The following is an 18701-nucleotide window of genomic DNA, read 5'->3' as shown; positions in this document are numbered from 1 at the left end:
TATCGATGGCCCACGCCCCCGCCACCGCCACCGCCCGCAATCGATCTACCTCCATCATCAGGCCATATAGCATATAGCGAAAGTTGCGTCATTGGATAGGTAAACACGGGCGACAAACATAGCCCTCCCTTTTCCACTCCACACTGTTTGTTTATGCACTCGGCTCCATTCTCGCAGCCATCGATTGGGGCCCAAAGTACTTCTGTACGCGTCAGCACAGCACAGCCCCTGCCCCAAACCCAAAACCCACATCCCCAACCCACAACCCACAACGAATCTCGGTGTGACGCTTCAAGTTCATGAACAAGATGATAATGACTCTGATTGGGATTGCGAAACTGACTCTGACTGGGACTGGGCCATGGGGTGATTCCGAAACGGAATGGTAGTGATAAGGCTGATAAGGCAGCACTGCCTACTCATACGACTGTGCACCTGAATCGGAAATGTTTGATCGCCGGCGGACGCGTGTTCTTCAGGAAGCGACGACTCTATTAGCCGATAAAGATTAGCCAGACACTCGAAATTTTCCAATCACACAATCAATAGCCCCATTCTTGTTTGTTTTTTTGTTTGGGGGTTTGGAGATTGGGGATCGGGGAGTGTGGCCGTCTTTATGGCTTGCTGGGTGTTGTTGTTTTATGCAAAGCGATCGCTTGATAACTCACTTTCAGCTTTTTGGGCATTTATTTAATAGAGCTAAGCTAAGAGTGTTTGAGATATTTATTTTGCTTTAGGAATTTAGCTAGAATTTTATATCGTAATTTTTTCACACATTCATTTCATTTATCACGCTAATTTCAAATGTAATTTCGAAGTAAAATTTATAATATTTGTTTTTCTATTGGTTGACTTTAGCTAAAAACGCAGATAGCCCAATTTTCGTATTACAAGCAATTTCAAATTTAATTTTTAGTAACTGTCTTAATGGCTGTGCAGTTAGCATGGTTGTAAAATAATGAAATTGCCACACGCAACCAGGAAATCATTGGATTTGTCATTTCAGAAGGTTTGGGGTCGGAAAAATGTCATTTGGCAGTTTATAAAGGAAATATTGAGGAAGGATTTCCGATATGGAACTCATATATTTGCAAAAGGATCAAGCTGCCGTTGTCTGGCAAGGAAATCGTAGAAATAGAACAGCTCCTTCGTGGCAATTAGAAGGGGAAACCCTATCGCGAAGCCCCTATATGGAGCACTCCTTACAACGCCAGACGCGAGAAGTCCGGGGACTTGGACCTTCTCCACCAGCTGCCCCACCATCCACGACTCGCAATTAGCGTGTAATTTGGTGTCTCAGCGCAGCAGGAACTGCTGTTTTGGGGGGCGTTTGGTGTGGAACAACACTTTGAAGGGTCCTAAAGGTCAAAAGCACTGGACGGCAAGTGCGAGCTTAGTAATTCGTATTTTTAGCCGACTTCGCGACTGATCACTTGGAGACGCTTGATCTAACCATTTTCTCCTTTTTTTTTTTTTGCACACTTTTCCGTTTTTTCAGCTTCTTATTTGTTTTGTTAGAAATTCACTTTTTGTCCAGCGAAAATTTCGTTTTCATTTTCTCTTCCGCACACCAGCACGCGCACACACACACACATGGAAACAGGGGCTGTTTTATTCCTGCGGCTGCCATTTTTTGTACATACCTAGAAATCAGGCGATTCCTCGACAGCTGTTTTTCGAGTTCTTGGAGTGGAGCGGGCGGAGGGCTGCGCGGCGTATTCGGTTTTGGATTCGAGGGGGGTGTTCCTTTACAGTTGGTCCTGACTGAGTGGGGAAACCGTTATAATCCAGAAACTGAAACTTTCGGGCTCTGCTGTTGCTGCTGCTGCTGGTGCTGCTGCTTTCGACTCAAAGTTCTCCGTTAGCTGCCGTTATGTGGTGTAGCTATTAGTTTTTGCAAATTACTCTGCCACACACGGTTATGTTCTTTGGGAATTAAACGTAGCGTAGCGTTTTGGAAAAACACGACAACGGCGGAATGCTGCGACGAACGGAAATGCGAGAATCAGGTGAGCGCCGGCTTTTATATGACGCCCGCCGACGCGACGCCGACGCTGACGCCGGCAGAGAGCTTTTCGCAGCTCTCTGCTCTCACGCTGTTAGATGTTAACCCTTGTGTGCGATGCGATAGCAGAATACTCTGCATATATTAAGTTTCTAAGGGATATTGATTATTTTAGATGCGCGTTTTATAAAATGTATAGCAGCTGCTAAATCATATGTTTGCATAATGAATATAATTATAAATAATATAATAATAATATAGAGTGTTCAAAAGAGATATTATTAATAAGATTGTATTCAACTTGCGTTACTTTACAGCATTACAGTTAGAGTTTAAGTAGACTGCCAAACATATTTTGAGGTATAGAGTGTTTTTAATTCGGCATTCCAAAGCCACTGTTATTGGTGTAAACCTCTGTTATAGTTGCTGTGCGACGCTTAAATTCGCATTAACAGCGATAAGTGGTCAGCTGTTGTGTGCGTGACAGAGATGTAGATATTTTGATTTGCCCGCCAAAGTCGGACCACTTTTTCGTCGATTATTAATCGTCTGGCGAGATCACTGTCGCGATAGAGTGGGCGGCATTATCAATTATGGAAAGGTACGCCGATGTCGGGTCAATAAAGCCAGCCAGCACGGGTCAGAATGTTCGGATCGCCGTGATTCATCGAGAAAATCATGCGAGTACCACGCGAGTAAAATTGAAACACGAGCGAACTTCCCTGATCGTTTGCAAAGCCTTGTGATAGTATAAGTTTAGGAAATTAACAATGTTCTGATTAGTGAAGTTCGGTCGTACTAAATGCGGCGTTAGTTATTCTTAAACAATCAATGCGAGATTGCTACGTGTATTGGTATGGTTAGGGTATATGTACATCAAGTTCTACAGGATAATTGATCGCCTTAACGTATGAGTAGGGCTACGAACTACTTGTCCTCCATTAGGGACGCTTCCTCAGGACGCGTTCGATGATCTGCAGAGTGTGCGGCTCCTTGAGGAACGTCCTATGTGTGCCCTCCACCACATGCATGTCGATCTGGGCACTGCAAATCTGCAATTGGTAATAGTATGCATTAGGCAATAGGAAACAGATCGATTTGGTGGGCACTTACCTCCTTGAGGCCATAGTCCTGGGCCATGATCGCATTGTGCTCGGCCGACTTGATCAAGACCACGTCGCTGTGGAGCTGCTGGGCGCCCTTGTAGCTCTCGGAAAGTAGTAGCTTCTGTTTGAACATGCAGGCGGCCTTCTTGATCTGTGAATGATGTTCAAATAATATGGTAGGTTAGGAACATTACCTCCATATAATGCAACAATATTTTTTTAAGTGCCTCAAGCTAATTGCAAAATAACTGTTCGCCCGCGTTTATTAAGGCACTTTTTCCGGCTATAATGAAATACACACTTGTGCAGTGGCTCTCGGTAATAAATACTACTTGAAATTATAAACACACCCTTAGGTGTAGGTAAATGCATAAGCTTAGTCTCAAGTACTATAGTTAAACCAACACTTAATCATCAATCGAACGTCTAGTTCAACAAATGCATGCGCTTTTATGGGGTTTGCAAAACTAATTGACACATATATTATCAGGAAATATTGTAATTGGAAACGCTAAAAACCCACCACTTCTCTGGTTTGCTGCGTGTGAGCAGCCAGAGTGTCCGCCAGTTTGTCCAGCTTGGAGGGCCACGTCTGGACTCCATCGAGTAGTTGCAGCAGCTGTCAGGATCAAATTATTTAGAAGGACAATTCATAGGATCAGGCTCAATAAAGGACCCCACCTGGTTGTAGTCCACGTCGGCGAGCAGGGCTCCAAAGTAGGCCAACGTCATGGACTGCTGCCGGTTGAGGTCGTCCGTCTGCTTCTTGGCCTCCTGGACATAGCCGCTGGCCATGGTGGGCGCTCCGTCCAGCATGATGACCTTAACCCCGAAGCGGCGCTGCTCCAGCGCCACAGCAATGGCGTGGGCGAGCAGGCAGCCGTAGGAGTAGCCAACGATGTGGTAGGGTCCGAGGGGCTGGAGCTTCTGAATTTGGCGAAGATAGTAGGCGGCACAGGCCTCGATGGAGTCCAGAGGCACTTGCTCCGTGCACTGCAGCCCGTAGGCGGGGCAGGTGAGCGACGCGGCCAGCGCCTCCACGGCTATTGTGAATCCCTCGATGGGAGCCAGGAAGAACACTGCCGGATCCTCGCTGGTCACGGGCGCCTTTGAACGGAGGCGCACCATCACCTCCTGGGGTAATACTTCCTTGGCGAATACCTTGCGCGTCTCATCGCTCTGAGGCTGGACCTCCAATCTGGCCTCCTCCTTGGTCCTTGATAGGCTGGAAGTGGCTGAGGGCGATGACACCGAAGCGGAGGGCGGCTCCTGGGCGTCTATTTGGCGCAGGGCGCTAAAGGTCAGCTGGCGGATCTCCTGGGCGCTCAGGACCAGGTCGAAGTGACGCTCTAGCGTCTGCTTGATCTCTGTGCTCATCAGCGAGTCCATGCCCAGGTCGAAGAGGGTGGTCTTATCGGGGACGCTCTTCACATCCCTTAGACCCATGATATTCGCGATGGTGGCTATCAAGCTCATCCGGTTGGACTGCTCCGTCTTGCGCTTCTCCGCCACGACCATGGAGGCCATGACGGGATGCGGCTGCTGCAGGAACAGGTCCAGGGTCTCCAGACAGCTGTTCATCCGCTGCGGCAGAGTGCCGCCCACTACTGTATCGTTGTTGCCCATGTGCTCGATGATCAGTCCGGTGTCCCCAATGGCTCCCCATTGAATCGCTGTGCCCGGATAACCATATTCCTGCCGTTGCTCGCAGATCCTTTCCATCGTTGAGTTGGCCAGGCCGTAGTTGGTCTGTCCAATGTTTCCCCTGCCGCAGGACAAACTTGAGAAGCACACGAAGTACTCCAGTGCAGGACAAATTTCCCGGGAGATCTTGTCCAGGTGAATGGTGGCCAGCAGCTTTGGTGCACTCACCTTTTCAAAGTTCTTCGGGCTTTGATCTTCGATCAATCCATCCCGTAGCACTGCCGCCAGGTTGAAGATGCCGCCAACCAGGGCCAACTTATTGCTAACCTCCAGGAGTCTCTGGCAACCAACAGCAGTGGTCACATCGTTGGTATCGATCTGAACCTGGACTCCACGGTCGTGCCAGCGACGAATCATCAGGGCCTGATAGCCACTCTTCACCCCAGAACGAGAGCTCAGAACCAGGAAGCGGGCTCCTCGGGAAACTAACCAGTGGGCCAGCTCCAGACCGAAGCCACCAAGTCCCCCCACCAAGATGTAGCTCTTCTCAGGGTGCATGTAGGAGCGCGGAATGGCCTGAATTTGCCTAAGTCGCGGGAGAGCTGCCTGCTGCTCCTCCTCCAAACGTACCTTGATCACCACCTTGCCAATATGTTTGCCGGAGGCCATGAAGCGGAACGCCTTTTCGATCTCCTGCTCCGCAAAGACTGTGGTAGGCAGCGGTTGCACTGCCCCGCTCTTGATGCCCTCCGCCACCAGCTTGGCCACCATTAGCTGCATCTCCTCCTCGCCCTCCATAACGCTGTCCAGAAGAATTCCGTGGAAGGAGGTGTTCTTGAGGAACACGGACATGCCCAACGGGGTGTTGTTGCTCAAGTCGAACTTACCGATCTCCAGGAAGCGACCATTCAGAGCCAGGCAGCGGATGGAGGCTTGCAGCTTCTCCTCGGAAAGGGAGTTCAGCACGAGTTCCACTCCATTTCCGTGCGTTTCACTCATGATCAATTGCTCGAAGGAGGTGTCTCGCGAGTTGCCAATATTCTTAGCCTTCAGCTTGGGGAATCGCTTCAGCAGGAACTCCCGCTTCTCCTTGCTGCCCACCGTGGTGAACACGGTCAGTCCATGGGCCAGTGCCACAGAGATGGCCGCCTGACCAACTCCTCCGGAGCCGGCGTGGATAAGGATCCTTTCACCCTCCTTCATTTGACCCCTGACCACCAAAGCGTAATAAACGGTGGCATAAACGCACGGAACAGTGGAAGCCTGCTCCATGGTCCACTTCGATGGGATTTCCCAGAGGAGATTCCGGTTGGCCAAGCAGTTGGTGGCCAGAGATTTGGCAGTGACCATGGCCATTACACGACGACCACACGAATCCCTGCCAGCGAACTCCAGACCAAGAACGCAGTCCTGATAGGCCAGATCCCCCGGCAGAGCATCCACTCCCAGTTTTCCGGAGGCCAACATCACATCCCGGAAATTGAGTGGAGCGTAGTAAACGGTGCAGGGCTCCAACTGCGACTGCGTGGGACTGGAACGAGGACTCTCGATCCAGCGAAGTGAGGAGAGATCCCCCTTGACCAGGGTGTTAACATACGCCTGCTCCACTGGCAGCATGGGCGGGCGAATTTCCATCTTGAGGTGACGGTAGCTACCCCAGCTTCCATTCCTGTACACATTGATGACCAGATCCTTGGCCAACTGTGAGGCGTAGAAGGGATCCTCCAGGGAGAACTGGGGCAGACCCTCATCGAGAATAAGGTAAAGACGTAGGCAATTCCCTCCACCTTCCCTCTTTAGGCAGTTTATCAAGCCCAGAGCTCCTGAATTGGGATCACCCTGGGCCACCAAGTAGAGGTTTCTCTCTTCAGCCTGGGCCTTGGCAAAAGAGTTCTTGAGCTCGTTGACCCACTTGAACTGCTTATTGGTTAGGTGAAGGGTCAGGTCTTGGTTGGACGGCACCTTCGATAGTTTCCTGACCAGAACAAGCACTCGATCCGTACCGTAGAACTGCTCCAAAACGGGCACCAGCTTCAGTTTGTTCAACTTCTCCTTTCCTATTATGTTATACCTACTGGCCGTTTCCTCCAGGAGCAGGAATCCCGACTCGGCCTTAAGACTGTCCACGCTGTGCTGCAGATCCTTGACAGAGTTCTGGGCTAGCATGTTCACAGCGTATACGAAATGACATTGCTGCTCCACCGCACCAGCTGCGATATCCTTGGCTATCACCCGAATGCCGTGCTCCTTCAGCTGCTCACTCAGTTCGGAGTCACTGGAGGAGCTGGTAACCACCGCAATATCGGCCACCAGAATCGGTTCCCTTTCGATCAGCTCGAGCAGCTGGATGGCACTTAGAGCGTCCAAAGTGGTTCGCGATCCGGCCAGCTCCACGCCCTTGAGCTTCACTGCTCCACCGCTGTTCTCGATGATCAATTGAATGGCCACCGCCAGGGCTGTACTCCTTGACTTTTCCTGCTCCTCCCGCTGCCCCAAGTGCTGGGAGTTAGGCCAGAATCTATAGCGCTCCAAGCTGGGTGCAGCTTGGCCACCAGATCGCCTCTGGGTCTGGGCGGTCTTCATCTTGTGTATCTCCACTCCACCGCACTTGACCACGGAAATGTTCCGATGCCAGTTGACAGATAACTTCTGTTGGTGCTTCTTTGCCAGCTCCAGGTGCTTGAGAGGATCTATCAGCGCCCTCTCTATACCCGTGGGCACGTACAGCTCACGGATATCATTGCTCAGGATGCGGAACTGCAGCATGGTGTCCATAAAACTTATCCAGTTGTCCGCCCACTGCAACTGACCCGTCACCGCTGCAATATCCGACTCCAAAATGCCCTGGAAAACACCACTGTAGTCGTAGCCCCTAAGTCGCAGCTCCTTGTATATGTCCTTGGTGCTCAGCTTGTTAGAGCCGGCGATTCCCGGCAGAGATGACAGCTGAAGCTGCTCCTGCTGCACATTGCTCACCAGACGGATCTTGCCCGACGCCACCAGGCTGGTGCCTTCACAGATTTCAAAGGAGCTGCTGCCCGGAAAGAAGTTGAGTACCAGTTTCACCACAGTGCCCACGCTGAGGATCGTGGCCCGATGGAAGACCACATCCTCGAATAGCACGGGCGTGCGCAAGTAGTCCAATCCCTGCTGTTGGGCCAGACTCATCCAGGCCAGGGTCATGTAGCCGGTTGCCGGGAACAGGACTCTACCGTCGATCGTGTGCCCCGCTAGATAGGCGTTCTCCTCCTTGCCCAAATCCAGTTCCACACTGAGCTGACCAGCCTGTCTGCCGCCTTTGAACTTGGGGTAGTTCCACTTCTGTGAGTGATCCCAGCCCACCAAGGAGCCCAGCATGGGAGTGCCACGGGAAACGGGATAGGGTATGGAAGGGGAGATCTTGAGGATCTGTGGCTGCCCTCCGGCAGCGTAGAGTCTGCCCAACTGACTCAGTAAGAACTCAAAGTTATTGGCATGACCTCGCTGCATCAGGCTCACATAGCTTATCTGCGGACTTAAGGATCGGAGAATCGCCCTAAAGAGTCCATGGGGTGCAATCTCCACAATGAGAGCGTTTGCTGGAATCCGCTTGACGGCTTGGTGAAAGAGCACGGGGGATATGAGGTTGTTAATAAAGTAGCCAGCCGATGCCAGGTGGTTCTTCTCCGACTCCCACTCAGCTTCTTTCACACTTGTACTAAGCCACCGAATACTCTTCTTCTTGGGCTCCGTAATGAGTCGCTCCAGACTGCTACGTAGCATGGGTGCGGCTCCTTCGATGTACGGACTGTGAAAGGCATAGCCTCCAGAGCCAACCTCCCTCACAAAAACTCCCTTCGCCGTGAGCTCCTCTATCATCGCGTCCATGGATGCCGGTGGCCCAGACACCGTGCAATTGTCATCACTGTTGTGGCACACCGGATAGCAATCCTTGGGGATGTGTGAGCCAATCTGCTCCCAGCTCAAGCCAACGGCAGCCATCTTTCCGCGCGGCAAGTCTGGAGTGTCCAGGACGCTCCTGCCGCGCCAGTAGGCGGCCAGCACTGTTTGCTCCGCCGTTAGACAACCGTCCATGTAGGCAGCACCCAGCTCACCAGCCGAATGGCCAATGATTCCATCTGGCCGTATGTCCAGCACACGGAGAAGATCCGTCAAAGCCACCTGCACGGCGGACACGGAGACGAAGGAGTAGAGCATGTTGTCAAAGGTCCGCTCCGTGGAACGGGTCAGCACATCAATAAGATCAAAGTCCACCTGGGCCAGCACCTAAGGAATATTTAAAGAGGGTAATTATACATCCCCATATACTTATTAAAGATGAGAAACAGCTTTTGAAATCTGTGTAAAAGTTTGAGAATTGTGTAAGCGAATAAAAATTGATAGCTTAGCTTTTAAATGAATGCTATATTATGTACTATTAGCGATAAGGCACTAAAGTTATTATATTTTCAAGGTTACTTGAGTGTCTACGTAGAAAGAAACCAGTTCTAGCCGTGCATATAGACCTTTTATATTTTAATTAAACGCAAGGGCTGCATTAAGTTACTTTAAAGTGCCCAGTTTAAAAAGTTCAATTTATAGCACAAATTTTCGAAGACAATGCAATAAAGAATCTTAGTCATGGAGCATGTTAATTGTAATCTTTATTTGCCATCGGACAAGATACATTTGAAAACTTAAGAAACGAAAGCTATAGTTGGAACTAAAATTTATCATTCATGGCCCCAGAGGCATACGCCAGTGGGGCTCTAAGCAAAAATTCAGTTTAGACTCATTAGAGTGTTCCTCTCCACGGAAATCTTTAGTAAAAGGCGAAAGATTTATTCGACAATTGAAGAGAAACCAGAGTAACTTTTCAACACCAGTTAAGGGTCCCTACATTCGAACTGTGCTAAAACGTCTTGGGAATTCTAGGGAACAGGAAATCTTAAAGAGATCACCCCAAGGTAGGCAATGCTAATGGAAGAGGGTTGGCACTTCAGGTAAGAAACTTGACAGGAATACTAAGGGTTATTTTTGAATGCAATATCTCGAAAGATTTGTTGTCTAATCAAAGAAAAAAACAATCTCAAGAAATATTTAAAGAATATATTAGCTTCTCATAAACACGTATTAAGAAATAAATAAAATTCAATAATTAACTCACCTCGGCACAGTGCTGAATAGAGTTCCGGAACACCTCCAGTTGCATGAGATCCTTGGCCATGCTGGCCCATTGACTGCCCATGCCGGCGTAGACGAACCAGATGGGTCGCTCCTCCTCCTCGTAGGGCAGCACCTCCTCCTTGACGCATCCACTGGTTCCGAGGACAGCATATCCCCTAAAGGGATGGAGGGGAATAGGGTGCGAGTGGATGTCATTGATGAGAGTCAGCAGCTCCTGATCGTGCCTCTGCTCGGTGGCCACTTTCAGCAACTGTTGCACTGCATCCTCCGTGCGGCCGGAACAGGTAACTAGCCGCAAGGATTGCTCGGCTTCTCCAGCCTTTGGGGATGCCTTGGGATCTTTGGCTTTAGTGTGGGACTTTAGCACCACATGGGCATTGGCTCCTCCGAAGCCGAAGGAGTTCAGACCCACAATGCCACCCTGCCAGGGAAGATTCCGATCCACCACCTTAAGCTTACCCTCGACCAGAGCCGGAACCGAAGGATTGGGCGTGCGATAGTGCAGATTCTTTGGAATAATGCCCTCCTCCATGGCGATGATCATCTTGGCCAGGGCACTCACTCCCGAGGCTGGCTCCGCGTGTCCCATGTTCGACTTCACTGATCCAATGAGCAGCGGATTGGATCGCGAGGGGCGGCAGAAGAAGTTGCTCAGCATGTTGGCTTCCTGGTCATCGCCCACCGGCGTGCCGCTGCCGTGTGCCTCGACATAGACCACCTCGTCCGGATTGAGGCCGATCTCGCTGTAGGTCTCCTCCAGCAGAGCCTGCTGCATGCGCCCGTCCGGAAAGGTGACGCCCTGCTCCTTGAACCCGTCCGTATTTGTGCGCACATTCAGGATGCTGGCGTACACCCGCTTGGCCTCCTTCCGCCTCTGGAGCAGCACAACGGCGCAGGTGTCCGCCCGGGCATAGCCGTTGGCCGCCGCATCGAAGGTCTTGCAGGCGCCGTCGTGGCTCACGATGCCCAGCCTCAGGAACTGGAGGGCAAAGATGGGCTTCAGGATGAGATTCACACCCGCCACCAGGGCGTAATCACAGCGACCCGCCCGCATGTCCGCGAACGCGTGGTTCAAGGCCACCAGCGAGCTGGAGCAGGCGGTGTCCACGATGAAGCTGGGCCCCTTGAAGTCGAACGTGTAGGAGATGCGATTGGCGAACATGGCCCGCGCACAGCCCGTCAGGCAGTAGCCGTTGATGCTGCTCGGCTCCATATTGGGGATCTCGTGCTCCGTCTCCACAAAGGAAAGGCCAATGTAGACGCCAGTCCGACTGCCGCGCAGCTGGGCGGGATTGATGCCCGCGTCGATTATGGCCTCGTGGGTCAGCTCCAGCAGCATCCGCATGCAGGGGTCCATCAGCTCCGCCTGCTTCTGGTGCACGCTGAAGAACTTGTCGTCGAACTTCTCCAGATCGGTGTCCTTCATTTTGGCCATGCGCTCGGGTAGTCCGTAGATGCCTTTTAATCAATGCAAGTTTCACCATTACCACTACAATCAATCTTCAAGCTTCAGTAACTGGTTAATATAACCAGCTACAGTATGATAATGACATGATAGGAACGTTTCATATGTATTTCTCACGGCCCAGCGGCATTTTTGCGGCCAGGCACTAAAAAAATTGCCTCGGATAATGTGCTCATCACTCCGCTCCATTGCGTAAGCTCTCGCTCCACAACTGAAGCGGCGATCGAGACATGCTGATCCACAGTCGTCGATGGGGGTTCCACTGGGACTTGCCATAACCAGTTGGGAATTACTTGGTCGCCTGAAGGAGACAGAGCGAATTCGATCGCGAACTTCGAGGGGTGGATGTTTGCTATGAGTCAGCCACTTGAGCAGTTCGCTTTCAACAGAGGGGAGATTTATGAGATATTGTTTTGTGCGAAAGTAAATAAAGGAAATAAAGGAAATAATATCCTGTTTCTTTTTTTTTTTGGAAAAAAATTGCGATTTTTCTTTTTTTTTTTTTTGAAAAAAAATTTATAAAAGTAATTAGGATAACTAGCTCTGTTTAATAGCTGTACAAAACAGTCTAGCACTTGGCTGTTTTTTGATCAAATGTTATTGTTGTGTAACAAAACTTTTGTTATAGGGATTAGGATATTTAGCTATGATGAGTAGCTGTTCAAAACAACCTTTCTTTTAGCTGGGCAACTTATTTTGGCCAGATTTTGATAAAGTGAATCTTCGAAAATATTGAATACTAGCTTTTTTGCGAAAATTCAATATTTTTGATAAAAATAATCAATATTTTTTCTATAACTTTTTAAAAAGTTGTGTGAGAGTGGAGTGTCATAGCTCCCTGAACTCGTAATAAAATTCCCTATCGATCCATATTCATGTCTTGAAATTTCAACAATTTTCAATTTTTCGTAAAAAATGATGATGGTACCCCTTACCAAAAATGCAAATTTGTCAAAAAAATGGATTTTCGAAAATCATTAAAAAAATGATTTGGGTGGTTAGATCAATTAATTAGCTGTGCAAAACAATAATTCTTTCAGCTCTGTGACCTTTTTTGGCCAGATTTTGATGAAAATATTGAATTCTTGTGTGTATATTCCTACGCAATTTTTGCCACATTAAAGAGATCTTTGCCTGCTACTTGCCTGCCTCCCAGCGGCGTGGCTCATCTGTGACCATGTCGATGCCGTTGAGCAGGTTGTACTTGAACTCCTCGATGTTGCTGCTCTCCGGCAGCTTCCCGGAGAGTCCAGAGATCACAATGTCTCCATCTTCGCCAGCGGCCGAGTCCGCCTGGGCTTTCTTCCTGTTCGCCATTCTGGAGTCTTTTTTCTGGCTCAGTCTGTATGGGGGTCCACCTGTACAAGGATCTAAAATATTCACAAAACAAGCCAGGGTAAATACTCATAAATAGTCACAATACGCGAACCTATGGCATATATAATCAAATCGGTTTTGGGCATACAAAAATCCATTTAACAGTAGCCAACTTTTATCCAAGCGTGTGTTGAATTGCTAAATTCTTCAAATACAAATTTAACCTTGAATATACATATATAGTATTTCAAAGAACTATATCCGATTTAATCGGGCTCTTGCTATCAGCATGTAAACAATATTTCCAGCACCTTCACAAGAAAGCACGGAATTGCTCACCTCAGAGTAAAAAAGCACTGTAAATCGATAAGAATTTACAATTTTGTCGATCTTATAGACATGGGTACAAATAAATTAATATATCTATCTAAAACATGAGTGGAGTGTAAGTTTATGGAATTTCAGTGGCTTGCACTTCATTTGATTATCATTTTAGAGGCGATCCACTAATCTTAGGTGCATAGATAAGGTTTTCCATTAAAAACTGCTCAATCGGCAAATCATGAGTAATATGCTCGCGATCGCAGCGATTCTGACCACTTGATTTAATGAATATTGTCGCTCTGCTGATAAGGAACCACTGCACCAGAGTCACCTTTCCATCACCATCAACACTACGTGCAGGGATCGTACGATTCGGCCACTCAGCAGAATCCAAAACGGAGCAGAAAACAGAAAGCAGGAAACAGGGAGCTGGGAGCAGGGAGCTGGGTGTGGGTCACTGGGTTCCCTGTTGCCAAGTCACGGGAGTCGGCTCTCGAGATAGTCGTCCAGCTCTCGACTGCGTGCACTGCACCTGGTCGGGATCGGGGACGCAGAGGGGCAGAGTTCCGATAAGCTTTTGATAGAATATTGCCCCAAATGCGGACCCAACACACGAATCGGCGAATGCGACGCGTGCCAGAACTGACACAATGGACATAATGTACTGAATGTTCGCTTTGGTGGGTTCAAAGGTTTCCGGAATACAGATTCGAAGCGTTTTCAGAAGTAATTGCGATTGGGGCAGCACAATTTGTTAGGTTTCTCACTTTTTATGAATGTTTTCGCCACCTTTGCAGCATTAAAGGATTATTAATATCCTGGGAGTGCAATTTTTGGTAATCCATGGGTTTTTGTGCATTTTACAGTCAGTTATTGGTTTCAAAAATATTTAGAGTCCTTCTTTCACCCAAAAAAAATCCAAAGGACATACATACACATATATAAATCGTAAATATATTCAGTAAACATTCACAATTCATTGGCATTTTGCGATTAGGCAGTCACGTTCGGTTAATTAAAACACCTCACCATTCTCATTAGACACTTGAGGAAATTCTTTGAATTAAAGATAAGTACGCTGACTATTCGGAACTTCCATTTCGTGGATTTGATTTGTATGGCGTGTTATCCTGGCTGGGTAAAATACGTCTTAGTTTTAATAATTCGCTTTTCTTGTGAAAAAAAATAGTTCGCATTTCAGAACACGCCACTTCTTTGGTACACTCCACTTGACTCACATTTCGTATACCACTAATTTCGGATCGTATCGTTTATGGACGGCACCTTTTTCACTTTGGTTCACTGATCGCGTATCCTTTTCGAATGCCGTTGGTTTTGCGGGACAACCAGGATATTGACTGGGCTAGTAGGTCCTTCCTTGGTTTGAGTGTGATTGTATATCCTTTTTGGTGGGCACGTATAGATCCGACTTGTTGCGCAGACAGACTGAACAAGGGCTGCACTCGCCGGATTCCTTATATATATCCAGTTTGCGGGGTCCGGGGGCAGCGGTGACCAACAGAAGGCGCATTTTAATTTCCCCTTAACCAAAGCATATAGAAAACCCACCGATCTCATTACGACTGCGCCCAAATCGCCACAAGCAGGCGCTGAATTATTCATTTCTATGCAAAACGCGCCTCTAACTACGACCAAATGAAATAGAAAATGCGACGTCGAGCAGGACAGCGGTATCCATTTACTTTTCATTTTTCCGTAACCCTGCCCTGGTAATTAGTCCAAGTGTGTGCCATCGCAGCTGACATCGCCTAGTTAACCCAGTTGCTCCACAGCCCGCCCCTCTGGTTCAATAACACGCCGCGGTTGCCAGCCATTCGCAATTGTATTGTTTATTGAACGGAACCGAGCGTATAGCCACTTGGCCGCTTCCCCTAGTGTCGCTTCCTTGAAGCCGCCCCAGCCGTCTTCTTGGACTTTCGTCCCGATCGCTTCTTGCCCGCCAGCTTGGCCGCCGTGCTCGTCGGCATACGCTGCTTGATTGCCCGGCGCCCCAAGCGAGGCGAGATCCTTGTGGTCAGGGGCACCCTAGTCCTGGGTAGGTTCCTCCGGAAATTGAAGGGCACACGTATACGCTCGTCGGTCAGCGAGATGATGCCCAGGTCGACGCCCACCTCCAGGGCGAACTCCACCGCGCGCTTGAGACTGCCGAAGGGATTGATGTGCTCCTCGAGCACTATATCCTTGATGTTCTTGACCAAATCGTCCAAAGTAGTGCCTGAAAGTGAGGAATGAATGCACACAACATTTGATTTCAAAACTGAACAGCTAATTTATATAATAATATACTTCCAAAGCTATTCTTTAATTGTAGAATCAGGAAGCTCCAAAAAGTTACTCACACAGTTGCGGCTCGCGACTAAGCATGTCCATTATATATGGAAGCAAAGAAGATTTAGTTTTATCCATTATCAATTTGGTTGTACTAGTCTCAAAGTAGGAATGTTCCGTGTAATTTTCGTATTCCGATTCAAATAGACAGTTTGTGTGGAATGAGTGTGATGTTGGCCCTGTCAAGGTTTCTCGGACTGAAAACTTATTCAAAACACCACGCATCCTCGATCGAAAGCATTCAAATGTCAGACGGCTGCTTCGATTGCCCCATTTAAGAGTTTAAAATACAAAATTAAATCAAATTAATACACTAGACAAAAGAAATGCGTGCCAACGAGACCCTAAACTTCCCAATCGTATGCAAATAATATCTAATAGAAGGCAACCCAGGTTGCTCCACTTTCGGGTTAATACATATGCGGCACAGAATGGGTCATCATTATTACATTATAATTATCATATTATTGCGTGAGGAAACACAATTGTGCAGATCGTAAACACGTTGACAAGGCTCCCTTATCAAAGCAACAAACACTCAGTGGATGATATTATTATGTTTAAATGCTTACATATCAAGTACTCGGTTTCGTTACTGCCTTGACAATTTTTCCCAATAATAGCTAATTTCATTCAGACATCAGATAAGCGCTGGGATTTCAAGGTCTGCCGACAGCTCAGACTAGAAATTTCCCTTCGCAATCTTAGATACTCTAGTTTGGGTATAACTAATATCACGAGCATTTTGCAAAGCTCAAACTTTCCTACGTTTTTACTTTCCTAACTTCTTATCCCATAAAGAAACAAAGCATATTACTAAGTGGAAATCCAATCCGTTTGTGACTACTTTAAAGGGTATTTCCGCATCGGTTTGGCACCTCCAATCATATCAAGAGTGACGGGCCCGGTAACAAATTGAGAGCTATTAATAAAAACCAAAACAAAACAGAGACGCGTGCATTCTTCGCTTTTTCGCCGGCTATGTCGGATGATAGCGGCGATGGAGAGGCTTTTCGTTAGCTTTTGGAAAGCCTCGACCCCGGCGATAGCGGCCTGGTCGTGTTCCGATGCTCTGGAGCGTTGCGAACGCATGTGAGCGATGTGATTAGGGCGGGCAGGCCGCGTGCTGTGGAATCACCCCGCCGCCGGCCACTCAACCTCTGATAACGAATCTGGGTATCGGACGCTGCTGCGGCAGCTGGCTGGCTAGGAATAAATTTAGACGCACGGAAATTTTCGCAGGCCGATGGCGTGTGTCGTGCCTCGTCAACATTGGTCCCGGCATTTTTGTAGTATTGCGATGGGCGCACGACCAGGAGTATGCTTGCCGAAGTTGAATCATTTGAGCTGCAGCTACACGACGACCTTCAGGTACCGGGCGCTGCAGATCCATGGACGATAGGCGGCGAAGCGGCTTTTCACGGTGATTTAAAGGTGATCCCTGACGGAGGCCAGGGCTCTAATCACGTAGATCGTCGATTATTTTATATAGGAAATATTTATATGCGTCAGTGGCTTGGCCTGCAACTACAGTCTTTGAACCCTGCTAGTGATGCAATGGAATGGCGTCAAAGTTCTGCTGTTTCACTAAGTCGATTGCTCTAGTGTTTTAATTAACCAACACAAGCCTTTAATGCAACAGAAACAACAATATCAGTCTGTTAGTCGCCAGTTTCCTCTCGCAGCTTCACCACGATTTTGCCCCGGAGGTGACCGGATTTCATCTTCTCAAAGGCCTTTGGCAGCTCACTGAACCCGTAGCTGCTATCGATCAGCGGCATCAGCTAAAAGCAGGATGCAATTAGTTTTTAGAATAACTCGGGAAAACAACACTTACCTTTCGCTGTTCCACTAGTTTCTGTAAGAATTGAATTCCCTGGGGGGCGGGACTAAAGAAGCCCCACTTAACAAGACCTCCACGCTGCGTGACGGACCTAACGTTGGCCTGGACCAGATCGAACACATTCTTGAGCGCGCCCACACCCAGTCCCTGCTTATCAATGTTGGCCAGCAACGGAGATGAGAATGTGATGTATTGGCGAAAATCGAACTTCGATTCCGCCGCCTTCTGACCTCCTTGTCCGGCGCAGTCCAGCACGATGTCATAGGGCGCGTACTTGCACAGCTCCTCCATGGCCTCCGCGTTGTTGTAGTCTACCACTAAATCGGCTCCCAGATTGCGAACCATTTCAATGGCATTTTCGCTGCAGGTTGCCAAAACTTGTACTTTTTGAGACTTGAGAATTTGAATGGCCAAAGAGCCAACGCCACCGGAGCCGCCAAGAACCAAGACACGCTTGTGGGCACCTCCACCGGAAGCTGTTGTAGCTCCACAAGGACCACCAAGGCCTCCGGTTATGTACAGACCCGACCAAGCCGTCAATCCGGCGTACAACACGCTGGCGGCCTCGGAATCATCCAGTTCTTTTGGTGCAGGAGCAAGCTATGGACTACAAGTTACTTTAAAGACCTTTTAAGTAGTTCAAATACTTACACAGGATGAAGGAACTGCTACGTACTCCGCATGCGATCCAACGCTGGCCTGCAGAGGTACCACTCCCCAGACACGGGATCCCAGAGGCAGCGAAACACCCATTCCCGTCTGCACCAGCTCACCGCAGAACTCGCGGCCCAGAATAAGCGGAAATTCAATGCCGTCGCCCGGCTGGCAGCGCATCTTGTTCAGCAACGTGGCCCCGTATCCACGAAGCATGGCCAAGTCGATGGGGTTCACTGCCGTCGTCCTGATGCGTACCAGGCACTCGTTGGACCTACGGATCTGGGGTATCTTTAGCTTGTCGGAGAGCTGCAGCTCGTCAATATCGCCGTAGTTGTGCAGCTGCCATCCGCGCATTTTATCCGCGGGTTTCAATGTCGGTGGTGGCGATTCATGGCCAGTTGCCTGTAAACCGGTAACCACGGATTGCGCCGGGGCTGAAAACTGGCGCCTGTTTAGCCGGACTAACTGCCTCAAGCAGAGGATTGAATTAAAGCTGGCAGCCGCCATCAGCGGGATTTCGATAAATAAAGCAGTAGGAATTAAAATTAGAGATATTGCTTAACAAAAAAATATTCTTTGTTTGTTTTGGTTTCCTGGCTAAACAGCTGATATTATGTCAACAATTATCGCGAAAACCGATAACTCCATTTTGCCATTGACCGTTAAAACGGACTAATCAATACTAGGTTTTATAGCTAAATAAATACATATTTTGCAAACGTTCTGTGCTAAATTATAACCATAGTTTGGTTAAAAAAGTATATTTTGAGTTAAATTAGTTTAAGAGTAGAGATTTACATACACCAAAAAATAAAAACATTTAAG

The 18701-nt window shown here is 48.4% G+C and overlaps 3 protein-coding genes and 1 non-coding gene across 5 annotated transcripts; all 4 read right to left on the bottom strand.

Moving 5' to 3' along the window:
- Nucleotides 1–2819: 2819 nt before the first annotated feature.
- On the bottom strand, nucleotides 2820–14480 carry LOC120444109 (fatty acid synthase). 2 transcript variants are annotated; one of them, XM_039623637.2, is made up of 7 exons: nucleotides 14266–14480; nucleotides 12532–12756; nucleotides 9902–11379; nucleotides 3793–9021; nucleotides 3635–3730; nucleotides 3119–3262; nucleotides 2820–3057 (listed from the first exon to the last, which is right to left on the bottom strand). In XM_039623637.2, the coding sequence occupies exons 2-7, from the start codon at nucleotides 12701–12703 to the stop codon at nucleotides 2947–2949; spliced, it is 7230 nt and encodes a 2409-aa protein (XP_039479571.1). In that variant the 5' UTR covers nucleotides 12704–12756; nucleotides 14266–14480; the 3' UTR covers nucleotides 2820–2946. The 2 variants fall into 2 exon arrangements, with proteins under 2 accessions (XP_039479571.1, XP_039479572.1); XM_039623638.2 differs by having other exon boundaries at nucleotides 14312–14480.
- Nucleotides 9487–9606, bottom strand: LOC120444172. Its single transcript, XR_005615638.1, has one exon. It is a non-coding gene; the product is annotated as a U5 spliceosomal RNA (small nuclear RNA).
- Nucleotides 14481–14851: 371 nt separating the features above from the next.
- On the bottom strand, nucleotides 14852–15585 carry LOC120444112. Its single transcript, XM_039623642.1, has 2 exons — nucleotides 15388–15585; nucleotides 14852–15263 (listed from the first exon to the last, which is right to left on the bottom strand). Exons 1-2 carry the CDS (start codon nucleotides 15452–15454, stop codon nucleotides 14920–14922), a joined length of 411 nt encoding a protein of 136 aa, XP_039479576.1. The 5' UTR covers nucleotides 15455–15585; the 3' UTR covers nucleotides 14852–14919.
- Nucleotides 15586–16970: 1385 nt separating this feature from the next.
- Nucleotides 16971–18498, bottom strand: LOC120444111 (reticulon-4-interacting protein 1 homolog, mitochondrial). Its single transcript, XM_039623641.2, has 3 exons — nucleotides 17871–18498; nucleotides 17214–17819; nucleotides 16971–17160 (listed from the first exon to the last, which is right to left on the bottom strand). Exons 1-3 carry the CDS (start codon nucleotides 18381–18383, stop codon nucleotides 17038–17040), a joined length of 1242 nt encoding a protein of 413 aa, XP_039479575.1. The 5' UTR covers nucleotides 18384–18498; the 3' UTR covers nucleotides 16971–17037.
- Nucleotides 18499–18701: the final 203 nt, after the last annotated feature.

The sequence above is a fragment of the Drosophila santomea genome, chromosome 2L (assembly GCF_016746245.2).
Source record: "Drosophila santomea strain STO CAGO 1482 chromosome 2L, Prin_Dsan_1.1, whole genome shotgun sequence".
Classification (NCBI taxonomy): domain Eukaryota; kingdom Metazoa; phylum Arthropoda; class Insecta; order Diptera; family Drosophilidae; genus Drosophila; species Drosophila santomea.
The sequence above is the reverse complement of the archived record's forward strand: the minus strand, read 5'-3'. Positions and strand labels throughout refer to the sequence as shown.

What these genes read in the sequence shown, in the direction of transcription:
- LOC120444112 (XM_039623642.1), bottom strand. Translation starts at nt 15,454, where the DNA reads ATGGATAAAACTAAATCTTCTTTGCTTCCATATATAATGGACATGCTT. An exon ending in TAGTCGCGAGCCGCAACTGT is followed by an intron (nt 15,264 to 15,387) that starts GTGAGTAACTTT and finishes CCTCACTTTCAG; the next exon opens with GCACTACTTTGGACGATTTG.
- LOC120444111 (XM_039623641.2), bottom strand. Translation starts at nt 18,383, where the DNA reads ATGGCGGCTGCCAGCTTTAATTCAATCCTCTGCTTGAGGCAGTTAGTC. An exon ending in TAGCAGTTCCTTCATCCTGT is followed by an intron (nt 17,820 to 17,870) that starts GTAAGTATTTGA and finishes TGTAGTCCATAG; the next exon opens with CTTGCTCCTGCACCAAAAGA. An exon ending in AACTAGTGGAACAGCGAAAG is followed by an intron (nt 17,161 to 17,213) that starts GTAAGTGTTGTT and finishes TCCTGCTTTTAG; the next exon opens with CTGATGCCGCTGATCGATAG.
- LOC120444109 (XM_039623637.2), bottom strand. Translation starts at nt 12,703, where the DNA reads ATGGCGAACAGGAAGAAAGCCCAGGCGGACTCGGCCGCTGGCGAAGAT. An exon ending in GCCACGCCGCTGGGAGGCAG is followed by an intron (nt 11,380 to 12,531) that starts GCAAGTAGCAGG and finishes ATTGATTAAAAG; the next exon opens with GCATCTACGGACTACCCGAG. An exon ending in CTATTCAGCACTGTGCCGAG is followed by an intron (nt 9,022 to 9,901) that starts GTGAGTTAATTA and finishes AATATTCCTTAG; the next exon opens with GTGCTGGCCCAGGTGGACTT.